We start from the raw sequence: 21,988 nt of genomic DNA, 5'->3' as shown, positions 1-21,988 counted from the left end.
GACCTGAAGATGGATCACACCACAGGTCTCTTTGCAGACACTCCCCAGTACCAGCCTGGAGCCCAACAGCTCTCTGCTGGATGGCTGAACCCAGAAGAACAAAAACAATCCTGTAGCTCCGGTCTCCCCTAAGGAAAGGGGGAGAACACCATATCAAGGGAGCACCCAGTGGGACAAAATAATCTGAACAGCAGACCTTGAGTTTTGACTTTAATACTCCACTGACAGCACTAGACAAATCATCAAGACAGAAAGTCAGCAAAGAGACAATGAACTTAAACTATACCCTAAAACAAATGAATGGAACAGATATTTACAGAACATTCTACCCAACAACTGCAGAATATACATTCTATTCATCAGCACATGGAACACTCTCCAAGATAGGCCATATGACAAGGCACAAACAAGTCTCAGTAAATTTAAGAAAACGAAAATTTTATCAAGTACTGTCTCAGACCACAATGGAATAAAACTGGAAATCAACTACAAATGGAACACTTAAAGCCATACAAATGTAAGGAAATTAAATAACCTGCTCCTGAATGGTCATTGTGTCAACAATGAAATCAAGAGGGAATTAAAAAATTATCTGAACTGAGCGATAATAGTGACACAACCTATCAAAACTTCTGGGATACAGCAAAAGCAGTGCTAAAAGTGTATAGCATTAAATGCCTATTACATCAAAAAGTCTGAAAGAGCACAAATAGACAATCTAAGGTCACACTTCACAGAACTGGAGAAGCAAGAACAATCCAAACCCAAACCCAGCAGAAGAAAAGACATAACAAAGATCAGAGTAGAAAAAAATGAAACTGGAACAAACAACAATACAAAAGATAAATGAAACAACAAGTTGGTTTTTTGAAAAGATAAATAAAATTGATAGACCATTAGTGAGATTAACTAAGAAGAGAGAAGATCCAAATAAGCTCAATTAGAAACCAAACAGGAGGTATTACTGCTGATGCCACAGAAATACAAAAGATTACTCAAGGCTACTATGAACACCTTTACACACATAAACCAGAAAACCTAGATGAGATGGATAAATTCCTGGAAATATACAACCGTCCTAGATCAAACCTGGAAAATATAGAAACACACCAATAACAAGCAGTGAGATTGAAACTGCCAACAAAAAAGAGTCCAGGACCAGACAGATTCACAGCTGAATTCTATCAGACATTCAAAGAATTGGTGCCAATCCTACAGACACTATTCCTCAGTATACAAAAGGAGGGAATCCTCCCTAAATCATTCTATGAAGCAAATATCACCCTAATACCAAAACGAGGGAAGGACATAACAAAAAAAGAAAACTACACACCAATATCCTTGATGAACACAGATGCAAAAGTCCTCAACAAAATACTAGTGAACCAACTCCAACAGCATATCAAAACGGTTATCCACCATGATCAAGTGGGTTTCATACTAGGGATGCAGGAGTGGTTTAACATCTGCAAGTCAATAAATGTGACACACCACATAAACAAAATCAAAAACAAAATCACACTATCATCTCAATAGATGCAGAAAAAGCATTTAACAAAATCCAGCATTCCTTTACGATTAAAACCCTCAGCAATTTTGCTGAGAAGGGACATACCTTAAGATAATAAAAGCCATCTACGACAAACCCACAGCTAATATTATACTAAATGGGAAAAAGTTGAAAGCATTCCCTGAGAACTGGAACAAGACAAGGATGCCACTTTCACCACTTCTATTCAACATAGTAGTGGAAGTCCTAGCCAGAGCAATCAGAGAAGGGAACGAAATCAAGGGCACCCAAACTGGTAAAGAGGAAGTCAAACTGTCACTGTTTCCTGATATGATCGTGTACCTAGAAAACCCTAAAGACTCATCCAAAAAGCTCCCAGAACCAGTAAATGAATTCAGCAAAGTTTCAGGATACAAAATTAATCAGTAGCTCTGCTATACACCAACAGCAACCAAGCTGAGAATCAGATCAAGAACTCAACCCCCTTTACAACAGCTACAAATAAAATAAAATACTTAGGAATATACCAAACCAAGTATGTTAAAGACCTCTATAAGGAAAACTATAAAACAGTGCTAAAAGAAATCATAGATGACACAAACAAATGGAAACACGTCCCATGCTCATGGATAGGTAGAATCGATATTGTGAAATTGACCACACTGCCAAAAGCAATCTACAGATTCAATGCAATTTCCATCAAAATACCATCATCATTCTTCACAGAACTAGAAAAAAAAAATCTTAAAATTCAAATGGAACCAAAAAAGAGCCTACATGGCCAATGCAAGACTAAGCAAAAAGGACAAATCTGGAGGCATCACATTACCTGACTTCAAACTATGCTATAAGGCCATAGTCACCAAAACAGCATGGTACTGGTATAAAAATAGGCACACAGACCAATGGAACAGAATAGAGAACCCAGAAATAAAGCCAAATACAGCCAACAGATCTTCAACAAAGCCAACAAAAACATAAAGTGGGGAAAGGATACCCTATTCAACAAATGGTGCTGGGATAATTGGTAAGCCATATGTAGAAGAATGAAACTGGATCCTCAGCTCTCACCTTATAAAAAAATCAACTCAAGATGGAGCAAAGACTTAAATCTAAGACTTGAAACCAGAATATTGGAAACACCCTTCTAGACATTGGCTTAGGCAAAGACTTCATGCCAAGAACCTAAAAGCAAATGTAATAAAAACCAAGATAAACAGACGGGACTTAATTTAACTAAAAAGCTTTTGCACAGCAAAAGAAAATAATCAGCAGAGTTGACAGAAAACCCAGAGTGGGAGAAAATCTTCACAATCTATGCATCCGACAAGGAACTAATATCCAGAATCTACAAAGAACTGAAACAAACCAGCAAGAGAAAAACAAACAATCCCATCTAAAAGTGGCTCAGGGCATGAACAGACAACTCTCAAAAGAAGATACACAAATGGCCAAGAAACATATGGAAAAATGATTGACAACACTAATTACCAGGGAACTGCAAATCAAAACCACAATGTGATATCACCTCACTCCTGCAAGAATGGCCATAATCAAAAAACCAAAAAATAATAGATGTTGCCATGGATGTGGTGAAAAGGGAACACTTTTACACTGCCGGTATGTAAACTAGTACAATCACTATGGAAAAACAGTGTGGAGATTACTTAAAGAACTAAAAGTAGATCTACCATTTGATCCAGCCATCTCATGACTAGGTATCTACCCAGAGGAAAAAAAGTCATTATACAACTAAAATACTTGGACACACGTTTACAGCAGCCCAACTTGCAATTCCAAAAATATGGAACTAGCCCAAATGCCCATCAACCAACGAGTCGATAGAGAAAATGTGGTGTGTATATATATCATGGAATACTACTCAGCCATAAAAAGAAATAAAACAATGGCATTTGTAGAAACATGGATGGAACTGGAGACTATTATTCTAAGTGAAGTAACTCAGGAATTGAACACCAAACATCGTATGTTCTCACTCATAAGTGGGAGCTAAGCTATGAGTATACAAAGGCATAAAAATGATACAATGAACTTCAGGGACTCAGCGGAAATGGTGGGAGGGGGGTAAGGGATAAAACTACACACTGGGCACAGTATACACCGGTTGGGTGATGGGTGCGCCAAAATCTCAGAAATCACCACTAAAGAACTTATTCATGTAATCAACTCCACCTGTTCCCCCAAAAAACCTATTGAAATAAAAAATAAATTTAAAAACAAAGACAATTATCAACAGAGTAAAAAGGCAATGCATAAAATGGGAGAAAATATTTGCAAATCATATATCTGATAAGGGATTAATATTCAGAATATAGAGAACTCCTAAAATTCAACAACAAAAAGAATAACCAGATTAAAAAATGGGCAAAGAACTGTAATAGGCATTTTCTGAAAGGAGATACACAAATTGCCAATAAGCACAGGAAAAGATGCTCAACAGCACTAATCTTTAGGAAAATTCAAATCAGAACTACAATGAGATCCCACCTCACACCAGTAGGATGACTACTATCAAGAAAACAAGTGTTGGCAAAAATGGGGAGAAACTGAGAGACTTGTGCACTCTTGGGGGTAACGTAAAATGGTACAGCCATTATGGAAAATAGTACGGCAGTTCCTCAACAAGTTAAAAATAGAATTACCATATGATAGGGCAATTCCACTTCTGGGTATATAACCAAAAGAATTTAAAACAGGGTCTCAGAGAGAAAGAGAGATGCCCATGTTCACAGCAACATTCTTCACATTAGCTAAACTGTGCAAGCAACCCAACTGTCCACGGACAGATAAGTGCATAAGCAAAATGTGGTATATACATGTAATGTAATATTATTCAGCCTTAAAAAGGAAGGAATTTCTTTCTTTCTTTTTTTAGAGAGTCTGGCTCTGTTGCCCAGTCTGGAGTGCAGTGGTGTGATATCGGCTCACTGCAACCTCTGCCTCCTGGTTCAAACAATTCTCCTGCCTCAACGTCCCGAGTAGCTGGGATCACGGGCACCCGCCACCACATCCAGCTAATTTTTGTATTTTTAGTAGAGATGAGGTTTCACCAGATGGTCAGGCTGGTCTTGAACTCCTGACCTCAGGTGATCTGCCCAACTCAGCCTCCCAAAGTACTGGGATTATAGGCGTGAACCACTGTGCCCAGCCAGGAAGGAACTGCCGATGCTACAACATGGATGAACCTTGAGGACATAATGCTAAGTGAAATAAGCCAGTCACAAAAAGGCAAATAATGTATGGTTCTATTTATATGAGATGCTTAATCAAAATCATAAACATAAAGACAGTAGATTGATAGGTCCCAGGGTCTGGGGAGAGGGGGAAATAGGAGTTACTGTTTAATGGGTGTAGAGTTTTGGTTTTACAAGACGAAAAGAGTTACGGAGGCAGATAGTATGGATGGTTGTGTAACATTATGAATGTATTTAATATCACCAAACTGTATACTTAAAAATGGTTAAAATGACAAATTTTGTTACTATATTTCACTACAGTAAAAAAAATTGGAAAAAAAATTTGTTAAAATGGCAAATTTTATGTTACATAATTTTACTACAGTTTAAAAACATTCATATAGCTAAAAATGGCAAAGTTAAAACTAAACCCAAAGTCCTCTTTTTTTTTTTTTGAGACAGGGTCTCACTCTGTTATCCAGGTTGGAGTGCGGTAGCGTGATCACAGCTCACTACAGCCTCAACCTCCCAGGCTAAGGTCATCCTCCTGCCTCCGCCTCCCAAGTAGCTGGGACCACAGGCATGCATCACCATGCCCAGCTAATTTTTTCAAAAATGTAAAAATTATTTATAGAGACATGGTCTATGTTGCCCAGGCTAGTCTTGAACTCCTGGCCTCAAGGGATGCTCTTGCCTCAGACTCTCAAAGTGCTGAGATTACAGGTGTGAGCCACTGCTCCCAGCCAGTCCTCTAATTTTTAATCCACTGTTTTCTCCACTAAATCATCACAGTCTTTTCAGAGAATCCTTGGCCAAATGATTTATTTATGACTCCTGTGTTTACCTCATAGAGGTGGATTCACAGAAAAGAAAATAAAAAAATATATAAAGTACAATTAAACATGAAAGTAGGGAGGATTACTAACTTTATTAATCCAAATAGCAGTCCTTCTAAATTTGAGCTAATTAGGATAGAGGCAGACAGGCAAAAGAGTATCTCTACCTTGACAAAACAAACTTATAACTACATAAAATTATCAGAATATATTTATTTCAATGCCAACTAAAAGTATACATAAGTAGCAAGGTTAATTATTTATTTTGCATGTAACACACATTGTCACTTACTCCTGCCAGTCCCAAATAAAGAGTAAAAAGCTAGATTTCCCTTTTCAGATAAATCAGAAAATTTCCAGATATTTTCTGCAGATTGCAACTATTCCTGGACAACTATTTCATTAGGAAAACAGTCCTATTATTCTCCTATGTATACATCATTACAAACATGTTTTCTCACCCTGAATTATTAATTTTAAAAAAACTTCAGCTTTCAGCCAGGCGCAGTGGCTCACGCCTGTAATCCCAGCACTTTGGGAGGCTGAGGCAGGCGCATCGCAAGGTCAGGAGATCGAGACCATCCTGGCTAACACGGTGAAACCCTGTCTCTACTAAAAATACAAAAACATTAGCCGGGCAAGGTGGCGGGCGCCTGTAGTATGAGCTACTCGGGAGGCTGAGGCAGGAGAATGGCGTGAACCCCAGGGGGCGGAGCCTGCAGTGAGCCAAGATTGCACCACTGCACTCCAGCCTGGGCAACAGCGAGTCTCCGTCTCAAAAAAAAAAAAAAAAAAATTTTTCAGCTTTCTAAAAGCACTACAAATTCAAATGATAGTTCATTCTTCTAACAACTTGGAATCTTCCAAGGAATAATCCTTTTGACCTGTGAGCAGAAACGTGAAGTTGTTTTGAACTTACTGTACTAAAATACTTTCCCATGTTATTTAAATACTTTATTTGTAGAATTTATAACATTTAAATTTAAGCTTACATAAACTCTATCCTAATTTCCTACACGTAGGAAAAAAAAGCAATGATGGTAATAAAATTGTTTTGATTTCTAACCAAATTGTTGTGCGTTTTAATCACAATTCATTTGGTGTAAAGCAACAACAAAACAAAAGATATCTTTTAACAACCTTATATAAAACAATATACAAACTATTAAATACCACTAATAAATGTTTTTATATGTACCCAAGATACCATATGCAATAAAAAAGTGCCAAATGTCTGAAACAAGCTTCACTTATTCTGCAAATTGGGTTGCTTAAAATGCTAAAGGTCTTCAAGCTTAAGTTATTCACTGACTCCCTTTCTCATTATCTAGAGAGAAAATGCATTCTTTTAAAAAGAAGCGCTCATCTGTGGAAACTTTCTAATTAACTTGGTTCAAAGCATGTGCAAGATGGCAGTTTTCTACACTGCTTCAGCATTTTAATTGACAGAAAATGCTTAGCAGCCTATTCACAACCCCCCTTGGTAATTAAGCTAGGGTCAACTCTATGACTAAATGAGCCAATCTTGTGAAACAAACGATTTCTACCATACACAGTATATAGCATATTAGGTTTACAGCAGTCTTTGAACAAAGTTAATGAGGTAGTAGCTGTGCCACTATGGGAGATTTATATAGAACAAGTTAACCTTTCTTAATGGTGCAGTAGTCATTAAAACTAATTACTAGCAGGGCATTATCTCTAACAATTATTAACATCTATCAGCACATAATTAATTCAAGCTGCATTTCTAACAATGCTAATAACCACCTGCAAACAACTAATCAATATTCACTATTAGTAACATATTTGTTTTCAAAGCAAGTACAATTTCCTCTAAGGCTTTTTAGATTGAATAAGCTGTAACTTTCAATATTACTATAGTCAAACATCTGTCAACAGCTTCATTACAATATATTGATTATGGCAATATTACAATACAGACAACTCTCATTAAAAGTCATAATCCACAGGTAACATAACAACAGAGAACAAGAATCTTTTCAGAAGCCTTCAAAATAAGAAAAAAAAGCTATTAGTTTTAACTTGAGATCAAACAATCTTGTCAGTCTCCGTTTTTCTCTGTAAGGAACAAATAAATCTATTTTATTTTTAATTAAGTTTAATCTCAGACCTAGCTTCCCCTTTCTCCTGCCACAGTGAGAATTTACAGGCACCTGAGAGGGACTAGGCCTCTCAGGGTGCTTATTCATCCACCAAGATCAATAAGCATGAAGTCAAGAAAGAGGACAAATTTATCTATTAAAAGATTAGAATTCAAATCTAGTTCAAAGCCCCACTTTCTCTGCTTTCACTCATCTTACCAGAGAGCCCCACTTGTTTACCAAGAAGACCATTCTTGGATTTTGTTTTAAACCACCAACTTATCTATACTTAAAACAATACTTGCAAATCTGTGAAAATACTACTAAAAATACTTCTATAAAACTCGCCTCATTTCTCTGCCACTTATATTCCAGCAAAGCACTCTCCAAAACCTTTTCAGGAGGAAACAGTAGAACAGGAAGTATAAGAATTACAGCACAGTGGTTATGATTATATGTTGTAGAAGGAGAATACCATAGTTCATAGCATGGCTCTGCTACCTGGCAGCAGTTTGTGTGACCTTGGGCAAGTTACCCGACTTATTCTCTAAGCCTCCTTTTCCTCACCAAATGAAAGTAAATAAAAGTGCCTGTATAGTGGGTTTAATAAATTAAAAGAAATATCCTTGTAAAAATGTTTAGTACAGCACATGGTAAAGTCCCAATAAACATAGGTTTTTGTTTTGTTTTGTTTTGAGACGGAGTCTCACTCTGTCGCCAGGCTGGAGTGCAGTGGCGCGATCTCGGCTCACTGCAACCTCTGCCTCTCGTGTTCAAGCAATTTTCCTGCCTCAGCCTCCCGAGTAGCTGGGACTACAGGTGCGCACCACCATATCCAGCTAATTTTTTGTATTTTTAGTAGAGAGCATAGGTTATTATAATTAATTTATCTAGTCTAAATTTATTTTCCTATTGCAAAGATATTAACCAGAAATAGAAATGTAGGTGCCTAGAAGACTTTACTTTTTATGTAATAATATTTCCTTTTACTTGTATCTCTATCTCAAATAAAATTCTTATATATTGGAATGGGATGTCTACCTTATTCCTACGCTATGAAATGTTTAAAAATTCTGTCCTCTCAATCCTTTATTATGCCAGAATTCAGTTTTAAGTCCATATTCATATATATCATTTTGCTCATTTTAATTACTATCCTCTAAAGCCACTCTATCTTTGGCATTTCATCTAGAACTGTGTTCACAGTAATTCCGTCATAGTTTTTCATTACTTTATGGTAAAAAAAAAGTTCATGAAAATCCAACTAATTTTGAGAACATTCATTATCAAAGTATACCAGGCTAACTGATACATTCACATAATGATCTTCAAAGACACATTTCAACAAGTATCTTTCCTGGATTATAACTGAACGCTTATAGACTAATATTAAGCAATTGTATTCATTCAATCAACGTAAGAGCTTAGAAGGTTTAGTCACTGTATTAAAGCAACTAAAGTCCAACAAAAACAATTAATTCCATTATTAAGATCCCCCAAGATCTATACTATGAAGGAGACATCTAGAGGTGTCAAGGAAGGGAACATAATTTAGCCTAGGGTGGTCACTAAGTTTACCCAGAGGAGCCAATACTTGGTCTGAATCTTTGAAGAATCAGTCGTCAGTCAGGCACGGGGGTTTAGAAAGTGAAGAGGGAGAAAGACATGGGAGAAAAATGGCACAATCTGTTACCAGTAGTTTATTATGGTTAGAACTAAGAGAAGAGAAATGAATGATGAGGGGTAAGAATGTCAAGGCAGGCAGGGAGGATCATATTACGGAAAGCCTTGTGGGCCAAGTAAAGGGCTCTGAACAATACCGCATGATGCAGTTTCCTAAAATGTATGAGAAAAAAATATAACTAGCACATCACATCAAATCCATGTTCCAGAGATATAAAATATATATATTAGTGATAAAATACAAAGTATTAAATAGTGTAAAGATATATGGGAAAAATCACAAAGGTGATACCAGAACTAACTTAATTTGGAAGACAATGTCATAGGGATTAGATACTCAGAGGTTTCATCAGACAAACCTTAGGGTTTGTGGACTCTGTCAGTGTCCTTATCTTGTTTTTAAAAACAAGAATCGTAATACCTCCCTCCCAGGATTACTGCTAAAATTTAGTAAAAAAAAAAAAAAAAAATGCATTTAAAACAGCACATAAGATAGCAAAATGGTTACAGGACTGAATCCCAGTACTATCACTTATTAGCTCTGAGATATCAGAAAAGTTACTGGGAAGAGTAACATTGCCTATCTCATAAAAGTGTTGTGAGGAGTAAATGAATTCAGCTTAGAACAGTGTCTGCAATGTGTGTTTAAGTAAATAAGATTTAAAAAGTATGTATTAACAAAATGTTAGCTATCACTATAAAGAAAAAATTCTGTGTCAGAATCTCTTTGCATTTTAGAAAGATAAATCTAGTTTAAGTGCTAAGAATGTCTTGCAAGGGGACAAGAACACAGGGAGGGAAGGTTATGAAGTTATTTCAACAATCCAATAACCAAGAAAATCCAGAATTGTTACGACAGAGTGGATGGAGTTAGAAGATACTGAAGAGATAGCTTTAACTGGACTTCATACGTGATTATAGAATGGGAAAAAAAGGAAAAGAAAAAAAAGAGAAAAAGAAAGTCAAAGGGTTCTACATTTCATCAAAAGAATGAAATGTAATGATATTTGGGATCCATTAAGGGGTACAAATTTTGTGTGGAGTGTAAGTTTTGAAATATTAAGTGGGAGGCACCTGTTAACACCAAGGTGGAGCCAAGTGGGTACGATGAAAAAGAGTCTAAGAGAAATTTTAAAATAGTTTTGGTTTTACCCTAGTTGAAGCTCTCTAGAAATACCCATAATAAAGTTCACGTGCCAAGTTTATTAGGCATTTCTCAGACATTCCTGGAGTTTACACACAGTAGCTTCCCTTTTTATGTCTTTAAAATTTTAATCATCTTTGCTTTTCAACAGAGGCACCCTGATAAATGTTAAGTAATTAGAAGAACAAATAACTTTATTTAGGGGTCCCATTATTTATATTTGCTCATCAAAAATAATCAACTTATCACAAATCTATATTTCATTTTTAATCTAGTTCTCCGTCCACAGCAAAATATCCCTTTGTAATATACCAGAAGAGATAAATAAAACACATTGTGCCCCCTGTCTTCCCCCAGTTTCTTTTAAACATGCATATCTAAACCTGATTAAAATATATTTAAAGTCTGACAACAAACGAAAGCCAATAATTTAGGATTATTTTCTAATTCAACTATAGTTTAAAAAGTAAGTACAGGTACTATTTTAAGGAGAAAAAACTTAAAATCTCTCTTACCTGATGCCCCTATATTTGCCTCATCTTCAGGAACCAGGTTTTTATCTTTATTTATATCTTCAACTAAAAGTTTGTCAAAATGCTCAATACAAAGTCTGCTGTCGATTTGATATAACAACGCAGGGCAAAGGTATGTAAATAAATCAGTTGAGATGGGAGAGTTGGCACCATGACCATAGTATTTTAATAACTGAGTGACGTTCAAACACTGCAAAGAAAGTGATAAAACAAATTAGAGTGTCTTTAAGGAGATTATGCAAAAAAATAAATTTCTGCCTAATAAATATTCTAAATATTACTTGCAAATAATCTGTAATACATAGGTATCTATTACAAATAAAACTTTTTAATAAGAATTTGTAATAGGGATACACTCAACTATATTACCCAAAACTTTTCATGGACTTTAATAATTTTTCTACTCCAACACATGAAAGATAATGACTTTCTGTCATGGATAAGGATGACTCACAACTATATCCCCAAGACTCTCGTAGGATGATGAGAAAAATCATTTCCCTATCAAATTGCAATCATCGGTGACTCAAGATCCTTATCTGTGAAACAGATTAAATAGATTTAGAGTACTTTAATGGCTTATATTAAAATATACCATAATATAGACATTTTCATTGCCAAATGCACTCCAAAAGCATATTGTTTTGGAAAATTCTAGCCCAATGTCAGTTGATAGGAACAAAACTGGAAGATAAAAATAACGGCAGCTTCATCCACTGGTACTTTAAAAACAAACAAACAAACAAAGTAAGCTTAAAACTGATTAAAAAGGAGAAAGAAAAAAATAATAAAAAACAAAACAACGTAGAAAACAAATAGCAAACAAGTTTGGATCCATCATATGGTTAAAAACAAGTATCTAAAATTACGGCAAAAGAGATTGGCACTGTCCCTTTGTCACATATATCTGCTTTGGTTGCATGCTTGTTTATTGATTTGCTACCTCACTATATGGCTTTATCTATGGCACACACACACACAAAAACCATCAAAAACTAAAATCAAAACCTATAAACACACAAAAATGATTCTTCTTAGTTTTTTTTTATTTTTATTTTTTCATATTTAGCACCACTTAATTGCTTTTGATCTTCTTAGGTCTTAATTACCATAAGGTACTACTCTATTAAAAGTATTGAACATTTCAGAATCATGAGATACCCAGTATACATCAGACCTATCAGAATAGCATTAACAAGTCTAATGATGCAAACCTCATGGATGTGACACAAAGAGGAAATGAACAATAAGATCTTGTAATTATCAACAAAATATTCTAGGATATTATCCTAAGTCATAATAATTAATTATCCTAAGTCATAATAATTAATGCACTGTAATCCCAGCACTTTGGGAAGTTAAGGCTGGAGAACTGCTTGAGGCCAGGAGTTTGAGACCAGTCTGGGCAATATACTAAGACCCCATCTCTACAAAAAACAAATTTTTGAAAATAATAATAAAATGAATGCACACTTTAAAATCATACTAAGATCTTAATATATGTTATTTTAAAATCAGTGTTTATAACTGCTGAAAACCAAATAGCTGATGATTTATCAAGGGAAGAAACACAAAGATCTTTACTTAGACATAAAACATATCTCAATGGCAGTGACAGAAAAGGATGCGGTCATTTTCCACAGTTGATGGTGCTACTTTCTATACATATGAACAACAAATTCAACAAATTTTTCTAAACTTTAACAAGAATGCTAAAAATAGAATAAACAAGGAATCAACATCCGTTTAATGAAACTCAAATGAATGTGCTTAAGGTGAATAGTTAAAAAGAAAATCAAGGAGCCAACCAAATGTGTAAGTACCCAAGAGTATGAAAATTTTAAGGGAAAACAGGACATCCCATTACTATTAGTTTCTTATTATTATACCTTTTTATATTCATCCTAAGTCTGTGAAAGGCCTGAGAAAAAAACAATTACCATGAGTAAGTAGGCCTTATCATAAAGTGACACAGAGAAAACAAGCAAGCCATATGTGCAAAATACCTGACTTTGGAGCTACATCGATGACTTGGAACCACTCAATAATTAATTCAATAAATTAACAATTTATGAACTAGAAACTGTTCTAGTTACTTCCCAAGAGGACAAGTTGGACAACAATTAAAAAACTTTAATTTTCAAATACCTAGAACATGGCTAACAATAGTAACAGTAAGAGACTAGCTTGGAGGGTCAAATAATTCATAAGGAATACATTTTCTAACAACATTAAAACACTTAGTCTTCAGATACGTACTACAAAAAAAAATTTCTTAAAAATACATTTAGATTTGAGGAAACCAAATTTGCGAATATAAGAAACAAGCAAATACAAGTGAAATTCAGATTTTAAAAATCTTTTTCTTTTTTTGAGATGGAGACTCACTCTGTCGCCCAGGCTGGAGTGCAGTGGCATGATCTCGGTCACTGCAACCTCTGCCTCCCGGGTTCAAGTGATTCTCCACCTCAGCCTCCCAAGTAGCTGGGACTACAGGCACCCGCAAGCATGCCCCGCTAATTTTTTGTATTTTTAGTAGAGACGGGGTTTCACCATGTTAGCCAGGATGGTCTCAATCTCCCAACCTCATGATCCACCCGCCTCGGCCTCCCAAAGTGCTGGGATTACAGGTGTGAGCCACCGTGCCCGGCCGCTTAAAAATCTTTATACTGATTTTGATTTCTTAATGTATTCTGTTCATGAACATTACCTGATGTTTCACAGGTAAACATACGGAAATAAGTTTAAATATGATTAATACTCCACTGTTATGTATCCTGTTTTTAAAATGCACCACTATTATGTGAGAATTACAAAGCAGCTATCAGACATCTTTTTATACTTACTTCATGATGATGGTCATCTTCATTAAGATCTTTTCTCAAAGAAATTATTGCATTATTTTTAACATGTGGTGCTTCTCTCTTTCTAGTATGTCGAAGTTCACCTTCATTATCAGGATCAAGATCTTGGTGTCCACGACCAGGATCATGACCATTACGTTCTGGAAGATGTACATGAGAATGACCTGGGTTATGTACACGATCAGGTTTGTGGACCCGATTATGCTCATACTGTTCACCCTGATCATGGTTAGGGGGAAAACCTGGTGTAATAACCTCAGAATTTTCATTACTTTTCCTCCCTTTTTTCTTCCTCTTTCCTTTCAGTAGTTTAACATCAGATTGTTCCTGGGTTTTATTGGTCTCTGTTGAAGGTTCATTGCTAGGCTCCCCACGCTCACTGGGAGTAATGGAATCATTATGAAAATGGTGAGTGTTGTTATGATCAAGATGATGATGCAAACGATGGTGATGACGTAGGCGGTGATTATGGTCATGCATATGTTTATCATCAGATTTTACAGACACTTCAATTGTCTCTTTCTCTGGATCACATTTATGGTTTCTTTTTGTGGATACACTGGTCACAGTTTGATTTTCTGAATTTAAATGATTATGGGAATGCTGGTGGTTATGTAAGTGAAAATGCTTTCCCTCTTGAACTGCCAAAATATCTAAATGAGAAACATGATCGTGGCCAAGATCCTCATGATTAATCTCAACTACTTTTCTCTCTCCAAGGCCCAAGTTTGTTAAAAGTTTCTCCAAACCAAAAAAGGATAATCTTCCATTTTCACCATAACGCTCAAAAAGTTTTTCAATATAGTATTTTTTTTCATTTTCAGCAGCTTGCTTTGAAAATTTGCTTGGCTCCAATTCTGTCATTCCACGATGCTGTCTGTGAAGTGCTTCAGGGCCATGGTCATGTTCTTCATGGCAATGGTTGCAATGATGAAAAATAAATGTCAGCAAACAAATGAGGCAAAATTTTGTGTGCATATGTACCTTCATTTCTATTTTTCCTAAAGAGATTTAAAGAGAGAGACAAGTATTAGTTCCTACCTAGACACATTCAAAACAATCTAATTCTCTGGAAGTTGCCAATCCACTAAAAAAAGTTTTACTCCATTTCCTTCATGATAAAATATGTTAAGAATCAGAGAAAAGTGAAACTGTCATTATTCACAAATGGTAGAATTAATTATGAAGCATGCCTTAAAGAATCTTTAAGAATAAGTTAGTTTAGTACAGTTACTGAATATAAGGACAGTAATAAATTATATTCCTATATACCAGCAATAATTAGAAAATAAGACTCAAAAATAGTAACATTTACAGTAGCAAATAGCTAGGAATGTATCTAACCAAAGACATACAAGAACTTTACACAGAAAAGAGAGAAATTATTGAGAGAAATATTATTGACAGATAATTATTGAGAGAAATGAAAGACCTAAATAAATGGATGGCTATATCATGTTATGACTGGATAAGCTATGTATCCAATACAACTCCAGTCAAAATCTCAGAAATTATTTTGTGAAAACTGATTAACTGATTTTAATATTGATGTGGAAATAGAAAGGGCCAAGAATGGCTAAGATGTGTTCCTTGAGGAACAAAATTGAAGCATTTACTCTATGAATTATCAAAGACGCTGTGGTATTTGGTGCAGTAACTAACAAACAGACTAAAGGAACAGAAGACAAAAGCTAAAAACCGGAAAGGATGGTCTTTTCCTTGGTGCTTGGTCAATTAGGTTTCCACACACAAGAAAATAATAAAATCTGACCCTTACCTCACATCATTACAAAAATCAATTGCTAATAGCTCGTGAACATAAATCTGAAACAAGAAATGCTAAAATGATAAAGTGTCCAGAACTGTCCAATTCAATGGTAGCCACTAGTCACATACGGGTACTTAAATTAACTAAAATTAAATTTAAAATGCAGCTTCTCAGTCACCCTGGCCATGTTTTAATTGCTCAATAGCCACATGTAGCAAATGGCTACTATGATGGACAATGTAGACACAGAACATGTCCATCATTATAGAAAGTTCTATTGGACAAGCATACTTCAAGAATCTAGAAATATAATAAGAGCCAATTATGTAATTCTGAAGTTTTCCAGAATAGATGAAACTAATTTCATACTATTCTATTTAACCCATTATATCCAAAATATTATAATTTCAACATCTAATCAATATAAAAATTATTAAAATATTTTACATTCTTTTTAATACTATGTCTTTGAAATCTGTCATGTATTTTACACTTACAGCACATCCTAATTCAGTCTAACTGTATTTCAAGTGCTCAACAGACACATGTGGCTACTGGCTACTGTACTGGAAAGTGCAGATCTTGAAGATTTGGGAGACTAATTTTAAGACCTTCGAGATAGAACACAAAATTGATAATATATTACACTGAAATTAAGAATTTATGTTTCATCAAGAGACATCCAAAAAAAAAAAAAAAAAAAACCTAACTAAAAAGGCAGGCCGCAGACTGGGAGAAGACTACCACAATGTATACTCAAAAATATATATGGAACTTCTACAAATCAGTATGAAAATTACAATAAGACGACCCAATGAAAAAATGAGTAGGTAACTTGAACAAGCACTTCATAACAGCAGCTAAACTGCTAAAAAGCAAATGAAAACATGTTCAGCTCAGAAGTCTTCAGGAAACCAAATTAAAATCACAATTAGATACCACTATATACCCCACGAAAATAACGAAAATATAAAATACTGCCAATATCAAAAGTAGGCAAGAATATATAGAGTTAAATGGAACTTGTGTACTGACAGTAGGATTAAAGATTCTATCTTCTGAAAAACTGTTTGGCAAGATCTGCCAGAAGCTGAACATAAGCCTATGTACTTGCACAGCAATTTTAATCTGGGGTATATGCCCAACAGAAATCCATGTACATGAATACCAACATGAATATTCACATAATCATTATTCATCACAGTCAAAACTGAAAAAAGGCTGGGCGTGGTGACTCACACCTGTAATTCCAGCACTTTGGGAAGCCAAGGCAGGCAGATCACCTGAGGTCAGGAGTTGAAGACAGGCCTAGCAAACATGGTAAAACCCTGTTTTTACTAAAAGTACAAAAATTAGCTGGGCATGGTGGCATGTGCCTGTAAGCCCAGCTACTTGGGAGGCTGACACAGGAGAATCACTTGAACCCAGGAGGGGGAGGTTACAATGAGCCCTGATTGTGCCACTGCATTCCAGCATGGGCAACAGAGACAGACTCTGGTCAAAAAAAAAAAAAAACCTGATAAAAGCCTAAATGTTCATCAACAATAAAATGATAAATGAAACAGAAAAATCTATCACACAGGAATAAAAATGAAATTACAGCTTCATGCATAGATTAATTTCACAAATATTGGGGAAAAAATGACAAACACCAAAGAAAGCAGTATAATTCTTATATAAAGGTAAAAAGGAATAAAACTAAACTTTGTGGGGTTTTTTTTTTTTTGAGACAGTATGTCACTCTGACACCCAGACTAGAGTACAGTGGCATAATCATAGCTCACTGGAGCCTTAAGCTTCCTGGCACAAGTGATCTTCCCACCTTAGCCTTCCAAGTAGCTGTGTGTGCCACCACACTCAGTTATAATTTTCTTCTTTTTGGGGTCTTGCTCTATTGTCCAGGCTGGTCTCAAACTCCTAGCCTCAAGCACTCCTCCCAACTCAAATTCCCAAAGTGCTAAGATTGCAGGTGTGAGCTACCATACCTGGCCATGATTACTTTTTGAAAGAAAGATAGAGGGTAATAATTGGGAGAAGACCAGAGTGGAGGGAATTGCAAAGTGTAATGCTCTTTCCTGACATCAGTAGTAGTTATGTAAATATGTTTACTTTGTGATAGTTCACGGCACTTATGCTCTGTGTACTTTCTGAACACATTCTATTTCAATACAAAGTTTTATAAAAATCAAATTTTCTTCACTGAAAACCAATCAAAAAATGTAATTATAAACAACATTGTATGGTTTCTAGAATTAAGTAGAACAAGACATATAAAACCACTAAAAGGAAAAATTTATTAAGATGTTATTGAAGGACAGTAAAGAACTGCAAAACCTGGAGAGAGACATCATCTACATGGATAGATGGGATACATTGCATAAGGTATATAAAATCTTCCCAAGTGTATACATAAATTTAACTCAATGCCAATTAAAATCGTCGTAGCTGTTTGGTTTTGGTGAGACTTCATAAGCACATTCAAAAACTCATAAAAGCAAAAACCCAAGGACAATCAAGACAATTCAGAAGATTAGCAAGGTATTAAAGACTTCTTTTTATAAAATTATACTAACAAAAATAACATAGAACTAGCACAGGGGTAGATAGACCAGTGGAATGGAACAGAATTCTGAAAGAGAACAATAATATTGATTGTGAAAATGTTTCTTCCTCACACTACACACAAAAGTCAATTCCAAGAACATTAAAAACCTATCTGTGAAAAGCAAAATTATCAACAAGTTCTAGAAGAAAATGTAAGAGAATGTCTTTATGTCTTTGGGATAGGGAAAGATTTTTTAGGCAAGACACAAAGCACATACCATGATGAAAATTTTTGATTAACTAAATTCTTTAAAAATTATTCTATAATAAAGGACACCATTAAAAGAAAAAGCTTATAGGCCAGGCGCAGTGGCAGGCGCCTATAATCCCAGCTACTCAGGAGGCTGAAGCAGGAGAATTGCTTGAACCTGGGAGGTGGAGGTTGCAGTGAGCCGAGATTGTGCCACTGCACTCCAGCCTGCCAGCCTGGGAGACACAGCAAGACTCTGTCTCGGTGGGGGCGGGGGGGGGGGGTGGGCGGGGGGGAAGCTTATATATAGCAAGCCATATACTAGAAGATATTTGCAATGTGTATATATAAACAATGCATATAAAACATCAGTATCCAGAGTATATAAAGCACATATAATAATAAAAAACTCCACTACTGCATAGACAACTATGAAAAGAACATAAAACAGGCTGGTAAAACAGCAACATGATGACTACTAATCTAGGCAATTCAAATCTAGATAAGGCTCTAAGAGAGTAACAGGCAAAAATTACTATCTCACAATACTAGATGTTAAGTAAAGGTCTAATATAAAGAAACAAACTACCTTACACCTCTGGTGGAAGTATATATTGGTACAGCCATTTTGGAAAGCAACTTGACATTTACTACAGCCAAATATGAACACACTCTACAGCCCCCAAGTTCCATTTTAATTACCCTTGCACTTAGGCACGCAAAGACACATTCAAGAATCCTTATTGGGGCCAGGCATGGTGGCTTACACCTGTAATCCCAGTACTTTGGGAGGCCGAGGTGGGTGGATCATGAGGTCAGGAGATCGAGTCCATCCTGGCTAACATGATGAAACCCCGTCTCTACTAAAGATTTAAAAAAAAATTAGCCGGGCGTGGTGGCAGGTGCCTGTAGTATGAGCTACTCGGGAGGCTGAGGAGAATGGTGAACCCGGGAAGCAGAGCTTGCATTGAGCTCAGATTGCGCCACTGCACTCCAGCCTGGGCGACAGAGCAAGACTCTGTCTCAAAAAAAAAAAAAAAAAAAAAGAATCCTTATTACAATATTGTAAATGTTTTTCTAATGTGAACTATTGCAATAACAGAATACTCAACCAAAGTGGGTAAAACAGAGGAAAACTTTCACATAAAAAGAAGTCAGGAGAAATGGGTAATTCTAGGACAATACCAAAAATCCAAGCACTCTCAAATTTACCCTCAGAGTCTCAAGATAACCTTGCATAATCATATTCAAAACTGGAAGATTTATCTTTTTTAAAATACATTTTCTTTTTTTTTTTCCTCAGAAATCCTGTTTGGATGGGAGGTTTATCTTCATGTCTTTTTATCCAGGAAGAAAAATATTTCCCTGAAGCCTCTCTTTACGTATCTTTGATCAGTCAGGTCTCTACCACATGCCCATGCTAAAGCCAATCACTGGTTTACAGTAGTGTGTAGCAATGTCCCAGGCCTTCACATTCACTCACTGCCCACTCACCGACTCACTCACAGATGCTTCCAGTCCTGCAAGCTCCATTCATATTAGTGCCCAACACTGGTGTACCATTTTTAAAATCTTTTATACTGAATTTTTACTGTACCTTTTCTATGTTTAAATATACAAATATTTACTATTGTATCACAACTGCCTACAGTATTCAGTATATCAACAGGTTTGTAGCCTAGCAGCAAGAGGCTATACTCTATATGTTGGTATATAGCAGACTACACCATCTAGGTTTGTCTAAGTATACTCTATGATGTTCACACAATGACAAAATCACCTAAGGCTGCATCTCAGAACATACCCAGCATTAAGCAATGCATATGACTGTATGTGGGAGAGGCAATACTCACAGAACATGGGGGAATAAGAGGCCTCAAGAAAAAAGGAGGTAAATAAAGAAAAGCAGGCCGGGTGCAGTGGTTCACGCCTGTAATCCCAGTACTTTGGGAGGCCGAGGCGGGTGGATCACCTGAGGTCAGGAGTTCAAGACTAGCCTGACCAACATGGTGAAACCCCATCTCTGCTAAAACACAAAAATTAGGCATGGTGACAGGTGCCTGTAATCTCAGCTACTCGGGAAGGTGAGGCAGGAGAACTGCTTGAACCCAGGAGGTGGAGGTTGCAGTGAGCCGAGATCATGCCATTGCACTCCAGCCTGGGCAGCAAGAACAAAACTCTGTCTCAAAAATAAAATAAAATAAGGAAAAGTGGTCAACTGTGTAACCATTATTTTGCCTGCTACAACCTAAATGCTCATTAGAATAAATAAATATGGTAGATTTATGTAAAGATTACACTGCAGTTATAAATGTGACTATGAAGGACTGTGCATTAACATGCAAAAATCTCAGAAATATAATTTTTAAAACTGCAAAAAGATACATGCTGTATAATTCACAGACAATCTTAAAACATGCAGAATTGCTTATTTGGGGGTATATATTCATGTAGCAAGAGAACATGGGATGATTACATTCTGGAGAGTCATTATCTTCTCAGAAAGGGAAGGAGGGAAATCAGCTGATACAGGAAGTACACAGATCTAACTGCATTTGCAGTGTGTTATTTCTTTAAAAAAGGGAAACGGATCTAATGCAATACGACAAAACATTTAATATTTGTTAAAGCAAGATAATGGGATTCAGGTGCTTGATTAGTCTTCTGTGTACTTTTCTATAAATTTGCAAAGATACCACATAACCTGCATCAGTGGTTAATCAAACTGTGGTTGTGAGAGCAGCATAAGCTTGCTGGAAATCTGAAAGGCAAATTCCTGCATCCCACCCAGACCTATTATAACAGAAACATTAGGGATAGGACCCAGCAATGACTTATCCAGCCTTTCTAGTGAGTCTGATGCAAGCTAGACAAAATTTGAGAGTGCCTATTTACACATATAAATTAGCAATGACTTATCCAGCCTTTCTAGTGAGTTTGATGCAAGTTAGACAAAATTTGAGAGTGCTTATTTATACAAATAAATTAACAAACACTTCCATTTCTCTAAAATGATACTTTGGGCTGGGCACTGTGGCTGACACCTGCAATTCCAACACTTTGGGAGGCAGAGGTTGGCGGATCTTGAGCACAAGAGTTCAAGACCAGCCTGAGCAACATGGCAGAACCCCATCTCTACAAAAAAATTAGTTGGGCATGGTGGCGTATGAGAAGCCAAGGTGGCAGAATCATCTGAGCTTGGCCGGTCAAGGCTGCAGTGAGCCCTGATCTTGCCACTGCACTCCAGCCTGGGCGATAAGAGACATTGTCTCAAAATAAATAAATAAATAAAATAATACTTTAGTCAACTGAATGTTATGATCTATCTGAATAAATTAAGTTGAATTATCATATATGGCATATATAGGTTAAGCATTTTTTAAAATAGTCTATAAAACAATTCCAAAGCAGCATTAAGTTTGAGATGTTTTTTAATCTTACAGTCTCATGGATAAAGTCACCATTTAAACGGTGTATCAATTTTACTTGTACACTAATGAAGATGAAAAGGCGTGAGTGATTAAGACCAATCACTGTTAAGCAAAGGAGGATAC

The 21,988-nt window shown here is 36.0% G+C and overlaps 1 protein-coding gene across 3 annotated transcripts in view; it reads right to left on the bottom strand.

Annotated features, from left to right (window-relative positions):
* The window catches only part of SLC39A10 (solute carrier family 39 member 10), a 157,321-nt gene that overhangs the window by 43,554 nt on the left and 91,779 nt on the right, over positions 1–21,988 (bottom strand). For all 3 annotated transcript variants that reach the window (XM_063644849.1, XM_055290081.2, XM_055290083.2), the window contains 2 exons: positions 13,855–14,873; positions 10,991–11,198 (listed from right to left, as the gene is read on the bottom strand). In XM_063644849.1, the coding sequence (XP_063500919.1) occupies positions 10,991–11,198; positions 13,855–14,862 (1,216 nt within the window). In that variant the 5' untranslated portion in view covers positions 14,863–14,873. The remainder of the gene's footprint in view (positions 1–10,990; positions 11,199–13,854; positions 14,874–21,988) is intronic.

The sequence above is a fragment of the Symphalangus syndactylus genome, chromosome 8 (genome assembly GCF_028878055.3).
Source record: "Symphalangus syndactylus isolate Jambi chromosome 8, NHGRI_mSymSyn1-v2.1_pri, whole genome shotgun sequence".
Taxonomy (NCBI): domain Eukaryota; kingdom Metazoa; phylum Chordata; class Mammalia; order Primates; family Hylobatidae; genus Symphalangus; species Symphalangus syndactylus.
Note: the sequence above shows the minus strand (reverse complement) of the source record. Positions and strands in the feature narration are given on the sequence as shown.